The sequence below is a fragment of the Macaca thibetana genome, chromosome 12 (genome assembly GCF_024542745.1).
Source record: "Macaca thibetana thibetana isolate TM-01 chromosome 12, ASM2454274v1, whole genome shotgun sequence".
In the NCBI taxonomy this organism is placed as follows: Eukaryota; Metazoa; Chordata; class Mammalia; order Primates; family Cercopithecidae; genus Macaca; species Macaca thibetana.
Window position 1 is genome coordinate 11,419,619 of NC_065589.1, and position 17,427 is coordinate 11,437,045.

Genomic DNA, 17,427 nt, shown 5'->3' on the forward strand with positions numbered 1-17,427 from the left:
CAATTCATAGACAGAAAGTTAAGAATAGTGGCTGCCAAGGCCTAGGGGGAGGATAAAGGGAGAGTTGTTCAATGGGGACAGAGTTTCATGTTTGTAAGATGAAAAATTCTAGAGATCCGTTTCACAACAACGTGAACACATTTAACACTACTGAACTGTACATGTAAGAATAGTTAAGAGGAGACATTCTATGTTATCTTTAATCACAATTTTTTAAAAAGACCTGAAGAGACATTTGAGTGTTCTCAGATGCAGCTGGAGCTGAAAGGCAACGGGAACCCAGCTGGAAAAGTGTACAGCAGCCGCCTCTGGAGGGACCCGATAAGCAAAGAAGCTTCACGACACAGGGCCTGTCGGCCTTACCCTGTATCGTCACATAATCTGGTCATGTGTGAACTCCACAAAAGATTCTCCCTGTTCTGCTAGTTAGGTATTGAGGATTTGCTACATTCCTCTCAAATGGTAGCTTTAATTAACAGATGCTCACATACACTTCCCACGTGTAGGGTAAAGGTCTTTTTTTCATCCAGAAAGAACCAGGGAAGCCAGGTGCTGGGCAGTGAAGCTGATTCCCCGAGGAACACACTTCACTCTAAGAACCTGTTTTCGCCTCTAATAATGACCGTATTCTTCTATGTTCTGAACATATCTCTCTGGGGGAGGGGGTGCCAGGGAGGTCTGGCTCCTGTAGCATCCACAGAAGAGTCTGTGTTGACAGAAAGCAGCAGCAGCTCAGCATCCAGGGGCCTGCGGCCTGAAGGGGAGCAGGCAGAGGGTTCAGCCCTGCCTTGAGCTCCACAGGCCACTTCAAAAGCGCCCCTCTCTCAACAGTGCCCATGCCAGGCCACTAGGGAGTCAAGTACTAGGAGAAAACCAGCGGTGGCTGCCACCTGAACTTCGGCTACTCAAGGGGCTTGCAAGCCAAGCCTCAAATTATTTCTGGAAGTAGGTATGTTAAAATTTAAAAATCTGTTGAAGTAATAATGCCAGGTGCAGTGGCTCATGCCTATAATCCCAGTGCTTTGGGAGGCTGAGGCAAGAGGATCACTTGAGATTGGGAGTTTGAGACCAGCCTGGGAAACACAGCAAGACTCTGTCTCCACATAACTTTTTTTTTTTAATTATAAGAATAAAATAGACCAGGCATGATGGCTCACATCTGTAATCCCAGCACTTTGGATGGCTGAGGCAGGTGGCTCACCGGAGGTCAGGGGTTTGAGACCAGCCTGGCCAACATGGTAAAACCCTATCTCCACTAAAAATACTAAAACTAGCCGGGCATGATGGCGTATGCCTGTAATCCCAGCTACTTGGGAGGCTGAGGCAGGAGAATCGCTTGAACTCAGGAGGCGGAGGTTGTAGTAAGCCGAGATCCTGCCACTGCACTCCAGCCTGGGCAACAGAACGCAACTCCGTCTCAAATAAATAAATAAATAAATAATAAAATCATCCAAAGGTGAAACATGCTGTCTCAGGAAATGGTCAATGGAAATATTCTAGGTGAACTGATTACTTATCTGGCATATTACAAATGAGATCGAGACATCAAATAATGGTTAAAATAATGACTTTTTTTTTTTTGGAGACAAGGGTCTTACTCTGTCACTACAGCTGGAGTGCAGCAGTATGATCATGGCTCAACGCAGCCTTGATTTCCTGGGCTCAAGTGATCCTCCTACCTCAGGCAACTAAGCAGCTACAACTACAGGTGCATGCCACCACGCTTGGCCAATTTTTTATTTTTTATAGAAACGAGGTTCTGGCTAGGCGTGGTGGCTCATATCTGTAATCCCAGCATTTTTGGGAGGCCAAGGCGGGAGGATCACTTGAGGTCAGGAGTTCGAGACCAGCCTGGCCAACGCAGTGAAACCCCATTTCTACTAAAAATACAAAAATGAGCCAGACACAGTGGCATCTGCCTGTAATCCCAGCTACTAGGGAGGGTGAGGCAGGAGTATTGCTTGAATCCCGGCAGCAGAGGTTGTGATGAGCCGAGATCGTACCACTGTACTCCAGCCTGGGCTACAGAGTGAGAGATTCCGTCTCAAATAAAAAGAAAAAGAAACGACGTACTACTGTGTTGCACAGGCTGGTCTTGAACTCCTGGGCTTATGCGATCCTCCTGCCTCGGTCTCCCAAAGCGCTGGGATTACAGGAGTCAGCCACCATGCCCAGCCAAGGATTTTTAAGTTCCCTTCTAACCCTGAGAGTTGAGGTCTGTATAATCTCCCCTGCAGCCCACTGGTATTCACAGAGTTGCTCAGACTTCCTTTCATAGACCCACCTCGTCAGTCTCACTCTTGCTCCCTGTTCCCTCCAACCTCCCCAAGCTAGAATGCAAATGCTGTACTGGCAGGGGCTGGATTTCGTTTGTTCACTGTTGGATCCCCAGCGCCTAGAATTAATAACCTGAAACTCCTCAGGAGGAAGGCTACAATTGTCTCAGTTCCTAAACATTGCATGTTTCTTCTTTTCCTTCTTCCCAAGAAATGTTTGTGAAAGATCTTATATGGCTACACATTTCCTAGGGAGGGTACAGAGATTTAAAATGACATTATTAGTTCATCTATAAACACTTGTGCAATCTAAAGTAACTCTGAGCAGGTGCTCAGAAACTATTCCAGCACTATCCAATGGCAGCATTTTCCACAAGCTGGGAGCATCTTGAATTATCTACAGGGATGAAAAATAAGCAAAATGTTACCTGAATTGTCAATGATTTGGAGTCTCTGAAAGATCCACCTACTGTTTTACACAATGGTTTTCCTTTTATTTTGCATTCTTTTGAAAATGTTTTCAAGGTGTCTTCAAATTCAGCAAAATCTAAATACTATAAAAAATAAATAATTCAATTAAACAGCAAAACAAACAAATAATCTAATTTAAAAACAGCCAAAGGATCTGAATAGATATTTATCCAAAGAAGACATTAAAAGGACCAGCAGATACCTGAAAAGGTGCTTAACATCACTAACAATCAGAGAAATGCAAATCAAAACCACACAGACATAATTCCCTCACACCCGTCAGAATGGCTATTACAAAAAAGATAAAAGATAAAAAGTGTTGGCAATGATGTGGAGAAAAGGAAACACTTGCGTACTATTGGTGAGATTGTAAATTGGTACAGCTATTATAGAAAACAGTATGGAGGTTCCTCAAAAAAATAAAAATAGAACTACCAGCCGGGAGCAGTGGCCCACGCCTATAATCCCAGCACTTTGGGAGGCTGAGGTGGGCAGATCACAAGGTCAGGAGTTCGAGATCAGCCTGACCAACATGGTGAAACCCCATCTCTACTAAAAATACAAAAATTAGCCGGGAGCAGTGGCGGGTGCCTGTAGTCCCAGCTACTCAGGAGGCTGAGGCAGGAGAACTACCTGAACCCGGGAGGCAGAGCTTGCAGTGAGCTGAGATCACACCACTGCACTCCAGCCTGGTGACAGAGTAAGACTCCATCTCAAAACACACAAACAAACAAAAACAGAACTACCAGATGATCCAGCAATTCCATTTCTGGGTATAGACAGAAAGGAAATAAAATCAGTATTTCAAAGAGACATCTGTATCTGCATGCTCATTGCAGCATTATTCATAATAGCCAAGATATGGAAATGATCTAGGTGTCTATCAATAGATGAATGGATAAAGAAAAAGTGGTGTCAGGTGCAGTGGCTCACGCCTGTAATCCCAGCACTTTGGGAGGCCGAGGTGGGCAGATCACAAGGTCAGAAGTTCGAGACCAGCCTGACCAATATGGTGAAACCCCGTCTCTAATAAAAACACCAAAATTAGCTGGATGTGGTGGCGGGGGCCTGTAATCCCAGCTGCTTGGGAGGCTGAGGCAGGAGAATCACTTGAACCCAGGAGGCAGAGGTTGCAGTGGGCCGAGATCACGCCACTGTACTCCAGCCTGGGCAACAGAGCGAGACTCTGTCTCAAAAAAAAAAAAAAGAAAAGAAAAGAAAAGAAAAAGTGCTATAGGCCAGGTGGCATGGCTCATGCCTGTAATCCCAAAACTTTGGGAGGCCGAGGTAGGATTGCTTGAGCCCAGGACTTTGAGACCAGCCTGGGCAACAAAGCGAGACCCCATCTCAGATAAATAAATGTTTAAAAGAAAATGTGTTATACAGGTAGGGTGCAGCGGCTCATGTCTGCAATCCCAGAACTTTGGGAGGCTGAGGCAGGAGGATTGCTTGAAGCCAAGAGTTCAAGACCAGCTTGGACAACAGAACGAGATCCTATCTCTACAAAAATTAAAATAAAACCTAGCTGAGCATGGTCATGCACGCCTGTAGTCTCAGCTACCTGGGAGGCTGAGGCAGGCAGACTGCTTAAGCCCAGGAGTTCAAGGCTACAGTGAACCATGATCACACCACTGCACTCCAGCATAGGTGACAGAACAAGACCTTGTCTCTAAAAAAGAATTTTAACGTAAATTTAAAAAAATATATATATTCACCATCACACCACCAAATTCCAACTCTGCATTTGCATGGTGGGTGCCTCATTCTTGCTCCAGACCCATGGCTCTCGCAACCTGCAGATGGTTACTCACCCAGTTAAGCAGCAGCAAGCACCAACCATTTCTTTAGCACCAGAAAGTTTAAGGCCTGGGCCCTACTTGTCAAAGCTTTTAGTGTAGGAAACCTAGGCCATTACCAGACAATGAGTTAAAAAAATTATGATGCATCTACTCAATGAAACACTCTATGGCATTCAAATGTCTAGGGCAGATCATAGGCAGATGTTCATGCTATATTATTGTTGGCAGATAAAAAGCAAGCTACAGAACAATGTATCATCCCATTCTGCAAAACAAACTACAGGCATATGAACATATTTTTACTATTCATAGAAAAAAGTCTGGGAGGGAAATTTCCTTTTTATACTTCTGTAGTGCTTGAATCTTTTACCATGGACATGTATTGTTTTTATAATTTTCTTTCAAGGGACTTTTTAAGTGACTTTAAGATCAGTTTAGTTATAAAAACAAAATGTAAATGCATGGAATGTTATATAATAGAAAAATAGCTCCAACATAACAATAGAAGAAACACTACAAGGCACTAAACAGTTGGTTGCATTTTAAAACACAAGTTTTCTAGATGTTTCTCTGTGACCTCTGTTTTGTGTAATATACCTACCTCTCTCACTAGTCCAAGTAATTCAGATTCATGAGCCAGAATGTCCCCCATATTGAACTGTTACTGGTAATTAATTCTCACAGCAAAAATCTCTAGAAGGCAAAAATATAAGAGCTTTCATTTCAACCACCTGTGAAACCACAAAAAGGTGGTTGTGGTGAGCAGAATAATGGCCCCAAAGACATCCATGCCCCAATCCCCAGAACCTGTGAATACGTGAGGTTACACGGCAAGGGGGAATTAAGGCGCAGATGGAATTAAGGTTGCTCATCAGCTGACCTTTAAATTGGGGGATGATCCTGGATTACCCAGGTGGGCCCAAGGCAGTCACAGCAGAGAGAGGGAGGCAGACGGAGGCAAGAGCGTCAGTGTCAGGATGATGAGGTGTGAGAAAGACAACAGCCACTGCAGGCTTTAAAGGGGTGAAAGTGGCATAAGCCAAGGAGGGTAGGTAGCCTCTAGAAGCTGCATAAGGCAAGGAACAGATCCTCCCAGAGCATCCAGAAATGATCAATCCCCGCAAACACCTTGGCTTTAGCTCAGTGAGAGCCATTTCAGACTTCTGACCTCCAGAACTAGAAGATAATAAATCTTTTTTGCTTTACACCACTCAGTTTATGGTCATTTGTTCAGCAGCACTAGGAAATACAATGGCTAAAGTCAAAAGAAACTCCTCCTACTCTTTCTACCAGCCCTCCCTCGAGGTGTACCCAAAGCAGTCATTCCCCACGGCCCACACCCCAGGCTCAGCCCAAAGCAGTTGCCTGTAACCCCAGAGGAATTAAAAAGTCTGGACTCTAATGCTCACCATGCCATTCACTGGCACCCGATCTGGGGCAAATCACTGAAATGCAGAGCCTTTTTTCATCTATAAAATTCAGAATGTTTCAGAACTCTTCAATTTTTTTTTTTTTTTTGAGATAGGATCTCACTCCGTTGCCCAGGCTGGAGTGCAATGGTGCGATCATAGCTCATTGCAAGCTAAAACTCCCGGGCTAAAGTGATCCTCCCTCCTCAGCCTCCCCAGTGGCTAGGACTATAGGTGCAAGCCACCATACCCAGGTAATATTTTTTTTTTTTTTGTAGGAGAGACAGGGTCTTACTAAGCTGCCAAACTCCTGGGTAATGCAATCCTCCAGCCTTGGCCTCCTGAAGTGCTGGGATTACAGGCATGAGCCACCACACCCAGTCAGATCTCTTCTGAGTCTGTAACCTTACATTTTTCTGGCAGTGCCTCCCCATCTCCTCTCTCTCCACTCCAATCCAACTTCTACACTTTAACAATGAGCATTCTCCTCCTGCTTGGGACCCTCCTGTGGTTCTACCACCCTCCAGATGAAGGCGAGACTCCTTGGGCCCAACTCCCAAAGCCCTAGACAACGTGGCCTCTGACACACTCCCATTTGTTCTGTAAACCTGAGCCACAATGGCCACTGTGTGCTTCCTGTGTACACCCACTGAACACCCAAAGCCCACGCCTGCCCTCGTGAACTCTGGCTCACTGCCCTTCCTTAAGATACTCACGTCTCATTCAGGTCTCTGCTTAACAGTCACCTCCTCAGTCTTGCCCTGACCACCCTTTCTAAGAGGTCGGCCCATCACTTCTCAGCCCTTTCTGCTGCTTGATTCTTCTCAACAGCACCTGACAGGTGTTCCCCTGGCATCCCCAGTGCCTAGACCAGTGCCTGGCACACAGTACGGACTCAAACACACGGACAGAGTGGAAATTAATTCCCGACATGAAGAAAACGGTGCAAGGAAAGGGACAGAACCTGAAGGAGACGGGTACGGGGTTATTTTAGATAGAGTGGTTGACGGCCTCACTGGGAATGTGACATTTTAGCAAAGATTGAGCGCTTGGATCTGGGGAAGAGGGCTTTGCTAGGTCACAGGCCTCAGGCCGCAGACCTCTGCAGTCTTGGGGTATTGGGATGTAGCTAGAGGTAAGGCAGAGAGCAGCAGGCAATGGGGGGCCGGGGCCAGGTCAGGTGGGCCTTGCAGAGCTAGTAAGTGGCTTGGACATTAGGCTGAGAGTAACAGGAGGCTCAGAGAGAATATGGAGGAGGGGACTGACACCACCTGTTTTGTTTGTTTGTTTGTTTTTTCCTGAGACAGAGTTTCCCTCTGTTGCCCAGGCTAGAGTGCAGTGACATGATCATAGCTCACTGCATCCTCAAACTCCTGGGCTCAAGCAATCTTCCCACGTCAGCCTCCCAGGTAGCTGCGCCTACAGAGTGTGCTGCTATGCCCCAGTAATTTGTTTTCTGGTTTTTTTGTTTGTTTGGTTTTTGGTGAGGTTTTTTTTGTTTTTGTTTTTGAGACAGAGACTCACTGTTGTCACCTGGGCTGGAGTGCAATGGCACAATCTCGGCTCACTGCAACCTCCGCCTCCCGGGTTCTAGCAATTCTCCTGCCTCAGCCTCCCGAGTAGCTGAGATTACAGGCGCCCACCACCATGCCTGGTTAATTTTTGTATTTTTAGTAGAGATGGGGTTTCACCATGTTGGCCAGGCTAGTCTCGAACTCCTGACCTCATGTGATCTACCTGCCTCAGCCTCCCAAAGTGCTGGGATTACAGGCGTGAGCCACCGTGCCCAGCCTTGGTTTTTTCAGAGACAGGGTTTCACCATTGCCCAGGCTGGTCTTGAACTCCTGGGCTCAATTCTCCCTCCTCTGCCTCCCAAAAGTGCTGGGATTACAGGGGTGAGCCACCACGCCCGGCTGCTGATGTCCATTTTTTAATATGCATGTTGCCTGTTCTGCAGAGAAGACTGGAGGGGAGTGGGAAGAGGGAGATGAGTACCGCTCAGCCCATGCCAGCCATGAGCGTCATTTGGATAAGCAAAAGGGGCCATGAGTGTTGTGAGTCCAGATGGAAAAGGCAGAAGAGGCACAGCCTGCAGACGGGCTGGTTGTGGGACATGAGAGGAAGAAGGGAAGGAAGAACCCTGGGATCTGAGCAGCTGGCCGAATAGTATGTCATTTCATGAGTCAACGAAAACATGGGGAAGGACTGCTTTGAGGTCAAACCAAGAGCTGTTTTGGCTGTAAGTCTGAGCTGCCGGTTAGACATTCCAGTGGAGGTTCCGAAATGGTCAGGGGGTATTATAAGAACTAAAGAAAGAGGAGAGAGGAGAGAAACACGAAGGGTCACTCGACAGTCAACAGGTTTACTTCAAACCTGGGAGGGACTTCCAACCGAGTTAGGTCAGAGCCACACTCTCTTACAGACTAAGAGTTTTTAAGGATTCAGGGTGGGAGAGTTTATCAGAGGCTTGGACTGCTTCTGTCTCTTTGGTGTGCTTATCTGGGAGGGAGAGCTGTATGTCTGTTCCCATACATCTTTCTGCAGCTGGAGGCGTACCCCGCCAAGTCTGCTTTTAGCTTCCCTTAGTAGACCTGAAGGGAACAGAATGTCCTTATTAGGGCCCACTGTTATACTGAGGCCCATTGTAAGAGGGTGAAGTTTGGCAGGTACCCAAGAAACAAACCTGTTGACTGTCGAGTCACCCTTCATGTTTCTCTCCTCTTTCTTTAATTCTTACAGATACATGAGCCTGGAGTTTAAGGGAGAAGCAGGAACGGCATTCAGAGGGATAGCAGAGAATATGGGTGCTGAGCAAAGACACAGATTTAGTGATTAGAAATGAAATAGGCTGGGTGCAGTGGCTCACACCTGTAATCCTAGCACTTTGGGATACCAAGACAGGCAGATCACCTGCGCTCATGAGCTCGAGACCAGCCTGGGCAATGTGGCGAAACCTCATCTCTACAGAAATACAAACATTAGCCAGGCGCGGTGGTGCATGCCTGTAATCCCAGCTACTGGGGTGGCTGAGGCAGGAGGATCACTTGAACCAGGGAGGTCGAGGCTGTAGTGAGCTGGGATGGTGCCACGGCACTCCAGCCTAGGTGACAAAGTAAGACCCTGTCTCAAAAAAACAAAAAAAGGAAGCGAAACAAGAAATAAGGTGTGGTGGCTCACACCTGTAATCCCAGCACTTTGGGAGGCCAAGGCAGGTGGATCGCCTGAGGTTGGGAGTTTGAGACCACCCTGGGCAGCATGGTGAAACCCCATCTCTACTAAAAATACAAAAATTAGCCGGGCATGGTGGCAGGCGCTTGTAATCCCAGCTACTCTAGAAGCTGAGGCAGGAGAATCACTTGAACCCGGGAAGCGGAGGTTGCAGTGAGCCGAGATCACGCCATTGCACTGCAGCCTGGGCAACAGAGCGAGACTCCATCCCAAAAAAAAAAGGAAAGAAAGAAACAAGGTCATCAGCTGCAAGTAAGAAGCAAGGTGACAGTTTGAAAAGAAGCGAGGGTGGGAGCCAAAGTAACTACGCAACATGGCAGGGTTGCTGGTAGTAGAGTCCATTTAAGATCTCTGGACTGGAATCTAAAATAGAATCAGTCTGCACAGTTTTGCAGCTCTTCTCCAGGCACTTTCAGCTATCTGAGTTTGGTTAACCAATACGAGAGGTTCTTCTAGAAGACAGAGGAAAGGGGAAACAGTACAACCATGATGGGACACTGGAACTAATCAGGTTACGAATGGGGGAGGGGAACACACATAAGGCAGCTGCAGGGCAGAGGAAGCGGTGGGGTCCGAGACCTGCGGAAGGAGCCACATTCCAGTGAGCAGGAAAGATGGAAAGCAGTGGGCAGACAGTGGGACAGATGCCTGAAGGCAAGACTTTGAAGGTGACTAGTACTAAAAAGCTCTCAACCAAGGGAGTGGGTGGATGAGGAGGATGGAGGAAAGAGATGCCTGCAAGTAAGGAGGATGAAGAACTGGAGGGGCCAGGATGTGGAAACCCCCAAAAGTGAAGTAAAAGAGATGAAGGGACAGGCAGCCAGCCGGGTGCTAGAGGCTCCGAGGGAACTGGAGAGACCTGCCCTGGGAAGTGGCTGCCTCGGGGAGGGCTGGCAAAGGGTACAGTGTCTGCCATGTGCTTCAAAGGAGTGGGGTTTGTGAAGGAGTGGGCAGTGATCTGGAAGCAGCAATGAGGAGCAGGCAGGACACCTCCCCATGCACCACACCAGCCCTGCCAGATGCAAAAGGGGACAGAAGAAGGCAGTTGCTGTTGGAGGACACCCACCTCTCCAGCCTTTCTCTGGACTTATGCCTCAAATCCATCCACCTTCCCCCTACCTTCTCCTGCTCCTTGCTCCCTTCCACCAATCCCAGTTTGGACCCTGCCAACAGCAAACTCCTGGCCATTTCCCCACGCAACAAGCTCTTCCAGGATCCTAAGCCTGTGGTTGATGTATGTTCTGAACCCCAGGTAAACATGACTCATGATTCCAAGCAAAGTCAGACTTAACCCCCTTCAAGAAGTCTTCCATGAACAACCCCTCCCTTCTTTCCCTACCAAGAATTTTTTTATATTTTTATTTTATTTTATTTTATTTTTTTGAGACAGAGTTTAGCTCTGTTGCCCAGGCTGGAGTGCAGTGGCAGGATCTCAGCTCACCGCAACCTCCACCTCCCAGGTTCAAGTGATTCTCCCACCTCAGCCTCCCAAGTAGCTGGGGTTACAGGCATGCGCCATGACGCCCAGCTAATTTTTTGTTGTTGTTGTTGAGACGGAGTTTTACTTTTGTCGCCCAGGCTGGAGTACAAAGGCGCAATCTCGGCTCACTGCAACCTCTGCCTTCCAGGTTCAAGTGAGTCTCCTGCCTCAGCCTCCTGAGTATATGGGATTACAGGCGCCCGCCACCAACGCCCAGCTAATTTTTGTATTTTTAGTAGAGACAGGTTCACCACATTAGCCAGGCTGGTCTCGAACTCCTGACCTCAGGTGATCCACCCGCCTCAGGCTCCCAAAGTGCTGGGATTACAGGTGTGAGTCAGCACACCTGGCCTAATTTTTGTATTACTTTAGTAGTGATGGGGTTTCACCATGTTGGCCAGGCTGGTCTTGAACTCCTGACCTCAGGTGATTCGCCCTCCCAAAGTGTTGGGATTATGGGCATGAGCCACTGTGCCTGGCGCTTCTTATAACCTGTTCACAAAGACAGGGAGCTGTATTTAAATTTCGTATCCCCAGAACCTAACAGAGTGCCTCGTAAGCAAGAAAGGTACTCAAGGCATATGATGAATAAATGAAGCCTGAGCTGAGGGGATGGCATTTTAAAGGCCCTGGAACAGGAAAAGTGAGTTTGTGAGAATTTGAGCTCCTTCCAACCTCAAGGCCTTTGCACATATTACTCTCTCCGCCTAGAACACTTTTCCCTCTCTTCACCTGGTTAACCACTGTGCCTAATAAACATCACCTCCTTAGAGTAGTCCTCCGTAAGCCATTTAAATAGCATCTGCTGTGATCAACTGTCATTGAACGTGAGTGCTGCTGGGTATCCTACTACTCTGACATTCTTAGAAATTACAGAATTGGCTGGGCGTAGTGGCTCACACCTGTAATCCCAACACTTTGGGAGGCCGAGGCAGGCGGATCACCTGAGGTCAGGAGTTCAAGACCAGCCTGATCAGCATGGTAAAAACCCCATCTCTACTAAAAACACAAAAATTAGCCAGGCGTGGTGGCGTGTGCACCTGTAATCCCAGCTACTAGGGAGGCAGAGGCAAGAGAATCGCTTGAACCCAGGAGGTGGAGGTTGCAGTGAGCCGAGATTGCGCCACTCCACTCCAACCTGAGCGACAGAGAAAGACTCCATCTCAAAAAAAAAGAAAAAGAAATTACAGAATTTTCTCTAAACTTTCATATCATAATAGGTATCATTTATTGAGGGTATATTGTATGCCAGGCAATGTGCAAAATGCTTTACATTTAATCTTCATAGTAAACCTGAGAGGTGAATGTAGTTTGTATTTTCCTATTCCAGATGAGCCAATTTGAGGCTCAGGAAGTCTGACACACTCCCAACAGCCACAGTAAGTGACTAAGTGGCTGATAGGAACCACTACACAGTATTTCCCCAAAGTCTGGACCACCTAAATAAGAATCAGTTGGCACCCTTGTGCAAATGAAAATCCCTGCCTCCACCCTGGTCTTACTGAACACCATGGCAGGCACCATGCCCAGAAATCTGCCTTTTAAACAAGCTCCCTGGGTGACTTTTATACACTCTCAAGTTTGAGAACCACTGCTCTCCTCCATGCAGAAACTAAGAAAAACTTTTCCAGTCACACTTGGGGACTGCAGTGGCAGCTTTTGAATTCCTACATAATAAAGATTTAGGGCCTACAAACGGGTGGGATTACGGGATTTGTATGGAAGCCGAATCTGCATAGCACGCATCCTGTTTTTCCTTAGATTAGGTGAAATCTGGACTTCACCTGGGTGCCTGAGAAACGGGGCTAGCAGATGGAGATTAGGAGGGAGATCTAAACCCCGGGTAACCCGCTGGCACCGCCACCACCAGCTGGACGGGTTGGGGGTCCCCCTCCAAGTTTGGCCCGCTGCAGCAAAGATCAGGGACTACTGCTGCAGCAAAGATCAGAGAGTACTTGCGGGAAGCAGCTGCGCCCGTCCTTGCTTGGGATGTCCAGGAGGCCGCCTCGGCTCTCACCGGAGAAAGACCCCTGGACCGCAGGCGAGAAGTGGTAGCATCCGGCGGCGGCGGAGCGGGCGCGTCGCGGTTTTTCTCGGAACAAGAGGTCCGCAGAGCCTCGGCCCTCCAACCCCACCGCTGCTCCTCCCAGCACCAGGACGGCGGGCTGAGGGTGACCTGGCTGCATCCGGGGACGCGCTTACCTGCTGCTCGGCCGCGGACACTCGCGCTCACCCAGCCTGGCCGCCACCTCGGCAGCCGTCACCCGGGCAACCGCTGCCGCCACCCCGGCATCACGTGGGGCGGCGCAGCCAATCGCGCGGAGCGCTGCCGGCGCAGAGCAGCCTGGGAGGGAAGGTGGGCGACCCCGAAACGTCCTGGCGGCGGAAGTGAGGGTCCACGGCGCAGCAGTGTCCGCCGTTCACGCGCGAGGTGTGCGCGTCTAGTGCGGTCCCTTCCACCACTCCACTTTTGTTCGTTCGTTCATTCATTCGTTCATTTCCCCTTCGTTACGCCAGTCACTGTGCCGGCTCTGGGGATGAGCCGGAGCAGGCTCAACCCCTTGCCTCAAGGAGCTCGTGGTCGCGTAGAGAACACAAACCAGGACCGTGTGGTGTCCGTGGGAAGAGTCAGGCGTGGTTATTCCCATCTTACCGGAGGGACCTGGGGCCACCTTAGAACCAAAAGTGACGCCCAAGATATGCATTGAAGCTCCGGGCACCAGGGTCCCGCCCCTTGCAGCAGTTTCCAGGGATTTCAGAGAAACTTTTTGTTTTCCATGTGACATGTGGGCTTCTAAAAATAAATTAGGAGCACCCGTCTTCCCTCTCTTTGCACCTGATGCTTTTGAACTGAAGTTAATCAGTACTGAATGAGCACTTGCTAGTCGCCCAACTTAGTGCTGGAGGGTGAGGAGGAGGAGGTGGCCATGGATGGAAAAGCCCTCCCCTCCAGGCGTTGAGGTTCTGTGGGAATCTCCCGTTGCCACCTCAGTGTTTCCACCTCCATGCTTCCAAGAAGGAGGAGGCTACCAGGGCCAGAGACAGGGAATGGGGCACGGAGAAGGTAGGTCAGCTCGCCTTTGAAGAAGCCCTTAAGATGGGCTGTGGCCACCACCTCCCCAGTCCCCAGCCTTGCCAGTGGATTGTCTTCCAAAAGAGAAAAAAAAGCTGTATTTAGTAGAAGAGAGCCCTACCTTGTGTCCAGGTAATATGGATTGAAAATAAATCTTCAATCCATGGCCATAATATTTATCGTCAACACAACTGTATGCCAGGAGTTGCCAGACAAAATACAGGACACACAGTTAAATGTAAATTTCAGATGTTTTAGTGTAAGTAGATCCCAAATACTGCTTCATTTTATTGTGCATGTAGGATGTTATATTGTTCTGTATTTTTGTTTGCAAAACGTGCAGCCTGTATGTGTGCCCAGCATTGTGCTAAGTGAATCATATGGATTGTTTTATTTAATTCTCACACCAGGCCGGGCGCTGTGGCTCACACTTGTAATCCCAGCACTTGGGAGGCCAAGGCAGGTGGATCACCTGAGGTCAGGAGTTTGAGACCAGTCTAGCAAACACGGTGAACCCCCCCATCTCTACTAAAAATACAAAAATTAGCTGGGCATGGTGGCAGTGACTATAGTCCCAGCCACTCGGGAAGCTGAGGCAGGAGAATCGGTTGAACCTGGAAGGTGGAGGTTGCAGTGAGCTGAGATCAAGCCACTGCACTCCAGCCTGGGCAACAGAGTGAGACTCTGTCTCAAAAAAAAAAAAAAAAAAAAAAAAGTTTTTAATTCTCACACCACATCTATGAGATGAATAATATTTTCAGCATTTTACTGATTGACAATGTTGTTATTAACATGAGCCCTGTGCTCTTAGAAAATAGCCATATTAAGAAATCTCACCCACCCACCCTCAAACCTTTTGTTTTCTAAAATCCTCCACACTTTTGTGTTCTGGGAAGTAGCTTACCAGAAAGAACTACCCTTCTACATATGACTTCATCCGACTCACTGTCCTCTCTTTCTCATGCCTCCTGTATGATGCACGGATGACTCCCTTGTTTACCTGTGACAAGGACAAATGCAGACCTTTTCCTTTCTGCCCGAGCCTGCTGGCAAGGCCAAGTACAGACCTTTCAGCTTCTCACTCTTTGTCTCATGGTTGGTTAGCTGAGATTACAGCTGTCTGTTTTGTCTTTGGCAAGATAAACAACATGAGGCACAGGGGATTAAGAAACTCCTCAAGTTTACACCGCTGAGGAGACCAGGACTAAACCCAGGCCTCTGTGTCTCTGGACCCTGGGCTCTGAGCCGCTGTGAACACCCCTCCTGCTTTGCTTTCCCTCCTGAGTGCATTTGCCTGACTGCTAGGATTATGGTCATTGTGGTGGCTATTGTCTTTGTCTGTCTACCTCCCCTCTCCCTTCTGGTAACATACTCCACTCACGCCATCCCTGACCACAGGATGGGCAGATGGTCCAGACTGGACCAATCTTACCCCATCCCTCTGGCCTCAGTGATGGGTCCAGGATGGGCATATGAGCCAAGCAAAGCCAATGACAGCCCTTCCCTGGGATTTTGCTGTTGAAGTGTGGTCAGGTTATTGTAAAATGAGACTCCAGGGCAGCCTACAGCCTTCACTACATGGGAAAGACTAAGAAGGTGAAGCCATTACCTAGAGAAATGCAAAGAAAGTACTGGGGGCATCAAATCCCTGGTCCCAGGATCTGAGTTGTCTGGAGCTGCACTTGTTCTTATAGCTCCTCCAGCATCCTTCCAATCAACTGTCTTTTTTATTTTTTCTTTTTTTAAGACAGGGTCTTACTCTGTCACCCAGGCTGGAGTGCAGTGGTGCAATCTCAGCTTGCTGCAACCTCTGCCTCCTGGGCTGAAACAATCCTCCCACCTCAGCCTTCCTCATAGCTGGGATTACAGGCATGTGCCACCATGCCCAGCTAATTTTTGTACTTTTTGTAGAGACAGAGTTTTACCATGTTGCCCAGGCTGATCTCAAACTCCTGAGCTCAAGCCATCTGCCTGCCTCAGCCTCTCAAAGTGCTGGGATTACACATATTACTGCATCCAACTTCAACTGTCTTTTTAATTTCGACTGGTTTGGACCTGCATGGTGGCTCATGTCTATAATCCCAGCACTTTGGGAGGCCAAGGTGGGAGAATTGCTTGAGGTTGGGAGTTTCAGACCAGCCTAGACAACACAGCAACATCCATCTGTACAAAAAAAAAAAAAAATCCGTCTGTATAAAAAAAAAATTTAATTAATAAACTTGTTCAAGTTGGGTTTCTGTCACTTGCAACCAAAAGAGGCCAGACGAATATAAACTAATATAAACATAATTTCTATGTCTGAGATAGGAAAAACCAAACTGACTGTTTTTACTCTTCTCACACTCAACACTTTTTTTTTTTTTTTTTTTGAGACAGAGTCTAGTTCTGTTGCCCGGGCTAGAGTGAAGTGGCACAGTCATAGCTTGCTGCAGCCTCGACCTTCCGGGCTCAAGTGATCCTCCTGCCTCAGCCTCCCAACTAGCTGCTGGGACTACAAGCACGCACTACTATGCTCAGCTTTTTTATTTTTTTAATTTTTTTTTTTTTTAGAGATGGGGTCCCACTTTGTTGCCCAGGCTTGTCTCGAACACCTAGGCTCAAGCGATCCTCCTGTTTTGGCCTCCCAAAGTGCTGGGATTACAGGTGTGACACAACGCTTCTGACAGCAGATGTACGGAGGTTTTTCCCTACACGCTAAGCAACTATCCAGCAGACACTAACTGATTGTCCTACAATTCAATTCTGATACTAGCTAATGACTGGAGTTAGAATCAGATCCCATAGGTCAAAGGCTCAGTCCCACAAGACTGTCCCCTACCTCAGATGCCAGTCAAAAGTAGCAGTTGTCATCTATACTTCTAGCCAAATGGCTATAAATGAGGGTTCCATTAATTTACTAGGATGGCTTATAGAAGGAAACACATGTACTGGCTCATTATAAAGAATGTGACAAAGGATACAGATAAACAGTCAGATGAGGCAGTACCCAGGGCAAAGGATGGGGGCGCAGAACTTCCATGCCCTCTCCAGTTGCCTCCATGGTTCAGCAGTCTAGAAGCTCTTCAAACGCTGTAGTTCAGGGATTTTTACAGAGGTTTCATAACACAGGCACAATCGATTGTTGTTGTTGTTGTTGTTGTTATTATTATTATTATTATTATTATTATTGAAACGGAGTTTCGATCTTGTTGCCCAGGCTGGAGCGCAATGGTGCGATCTCGGCTCACTGCAACCTCCGCCTCCAGGATTCAAACGGTTCTCCTGCCTCAGCCTCCCAAGTGGCTGGGATTACAGGCATGCACCACCATGCCCAGCTGATTTTGTATTTTTAGTAGAGACAGGGTTTCTCTATGTTGGTCAGGCTGGTCTCGAACTTCCGATCTCAGGTGATCCGCCTGCCTCGGCCTCCCAAAGTGCTGGGATTACAGTCGTGAGGCACCGCGCATGGCAGGCACAATCGATTATTAACTCAATCTCTGGCCTTTCTTCCTATCCCAGAAGATGGGGATGGGGCTGAAAGTTCCAAGCTTCTAACCATGGCTTGGTTTTTCTGGTGACCAGCCCACCAAGAGTCATCTCATTAGAATACTAGATGTTCCCATCACCCATGACATTCCAAGGATTAGGATCCCTCATCAGGAGCAAGGGACAAAGACCAAATAGAACAAAAAGATCCACCTAGTGCCCCCTA

The 17,427-nt window shown here is 48.0% G+C and overlaps 1 protein-coding gene across 6 annotated transcripts in view; it reads right to left on the reverse strand.

The window, feature by feature from the left end:
• The window catches only part of ARMC9 (armadillo repeat containing 9), a 180,370-nt gene extending 167,426 nt beyond the window's left edge, over positions 1-12,944 (reverse strand). For all 6 annotated transcript variants that reach the window (XR_007718163.1, XM_050751095.1, XM_050751093.1 and 3 more), the window contains exons 1-3: positions 12,866-12,944; positions 5,148-5,239; positions 2,705-2,830 (exon numbers count right to left, since the gene is read on the reverse strand). Coding sequence is in view for 5 of the 6 variants with exons in the window: in XM_050751095.1 (XP_050607052.1) it covers positions 2,705-2,830; positions 5,148-5,198 (177 nt within the window). In the remaining variant the exon portion in view is untranslated. The remainder of the gene's footprint in view (positions 1-2,704; positions 2,831-5,147; positions 5,240-12,865) is intronic.
• Positions 12,945-17,427: the final 4,483 nt, after the last annotated feature.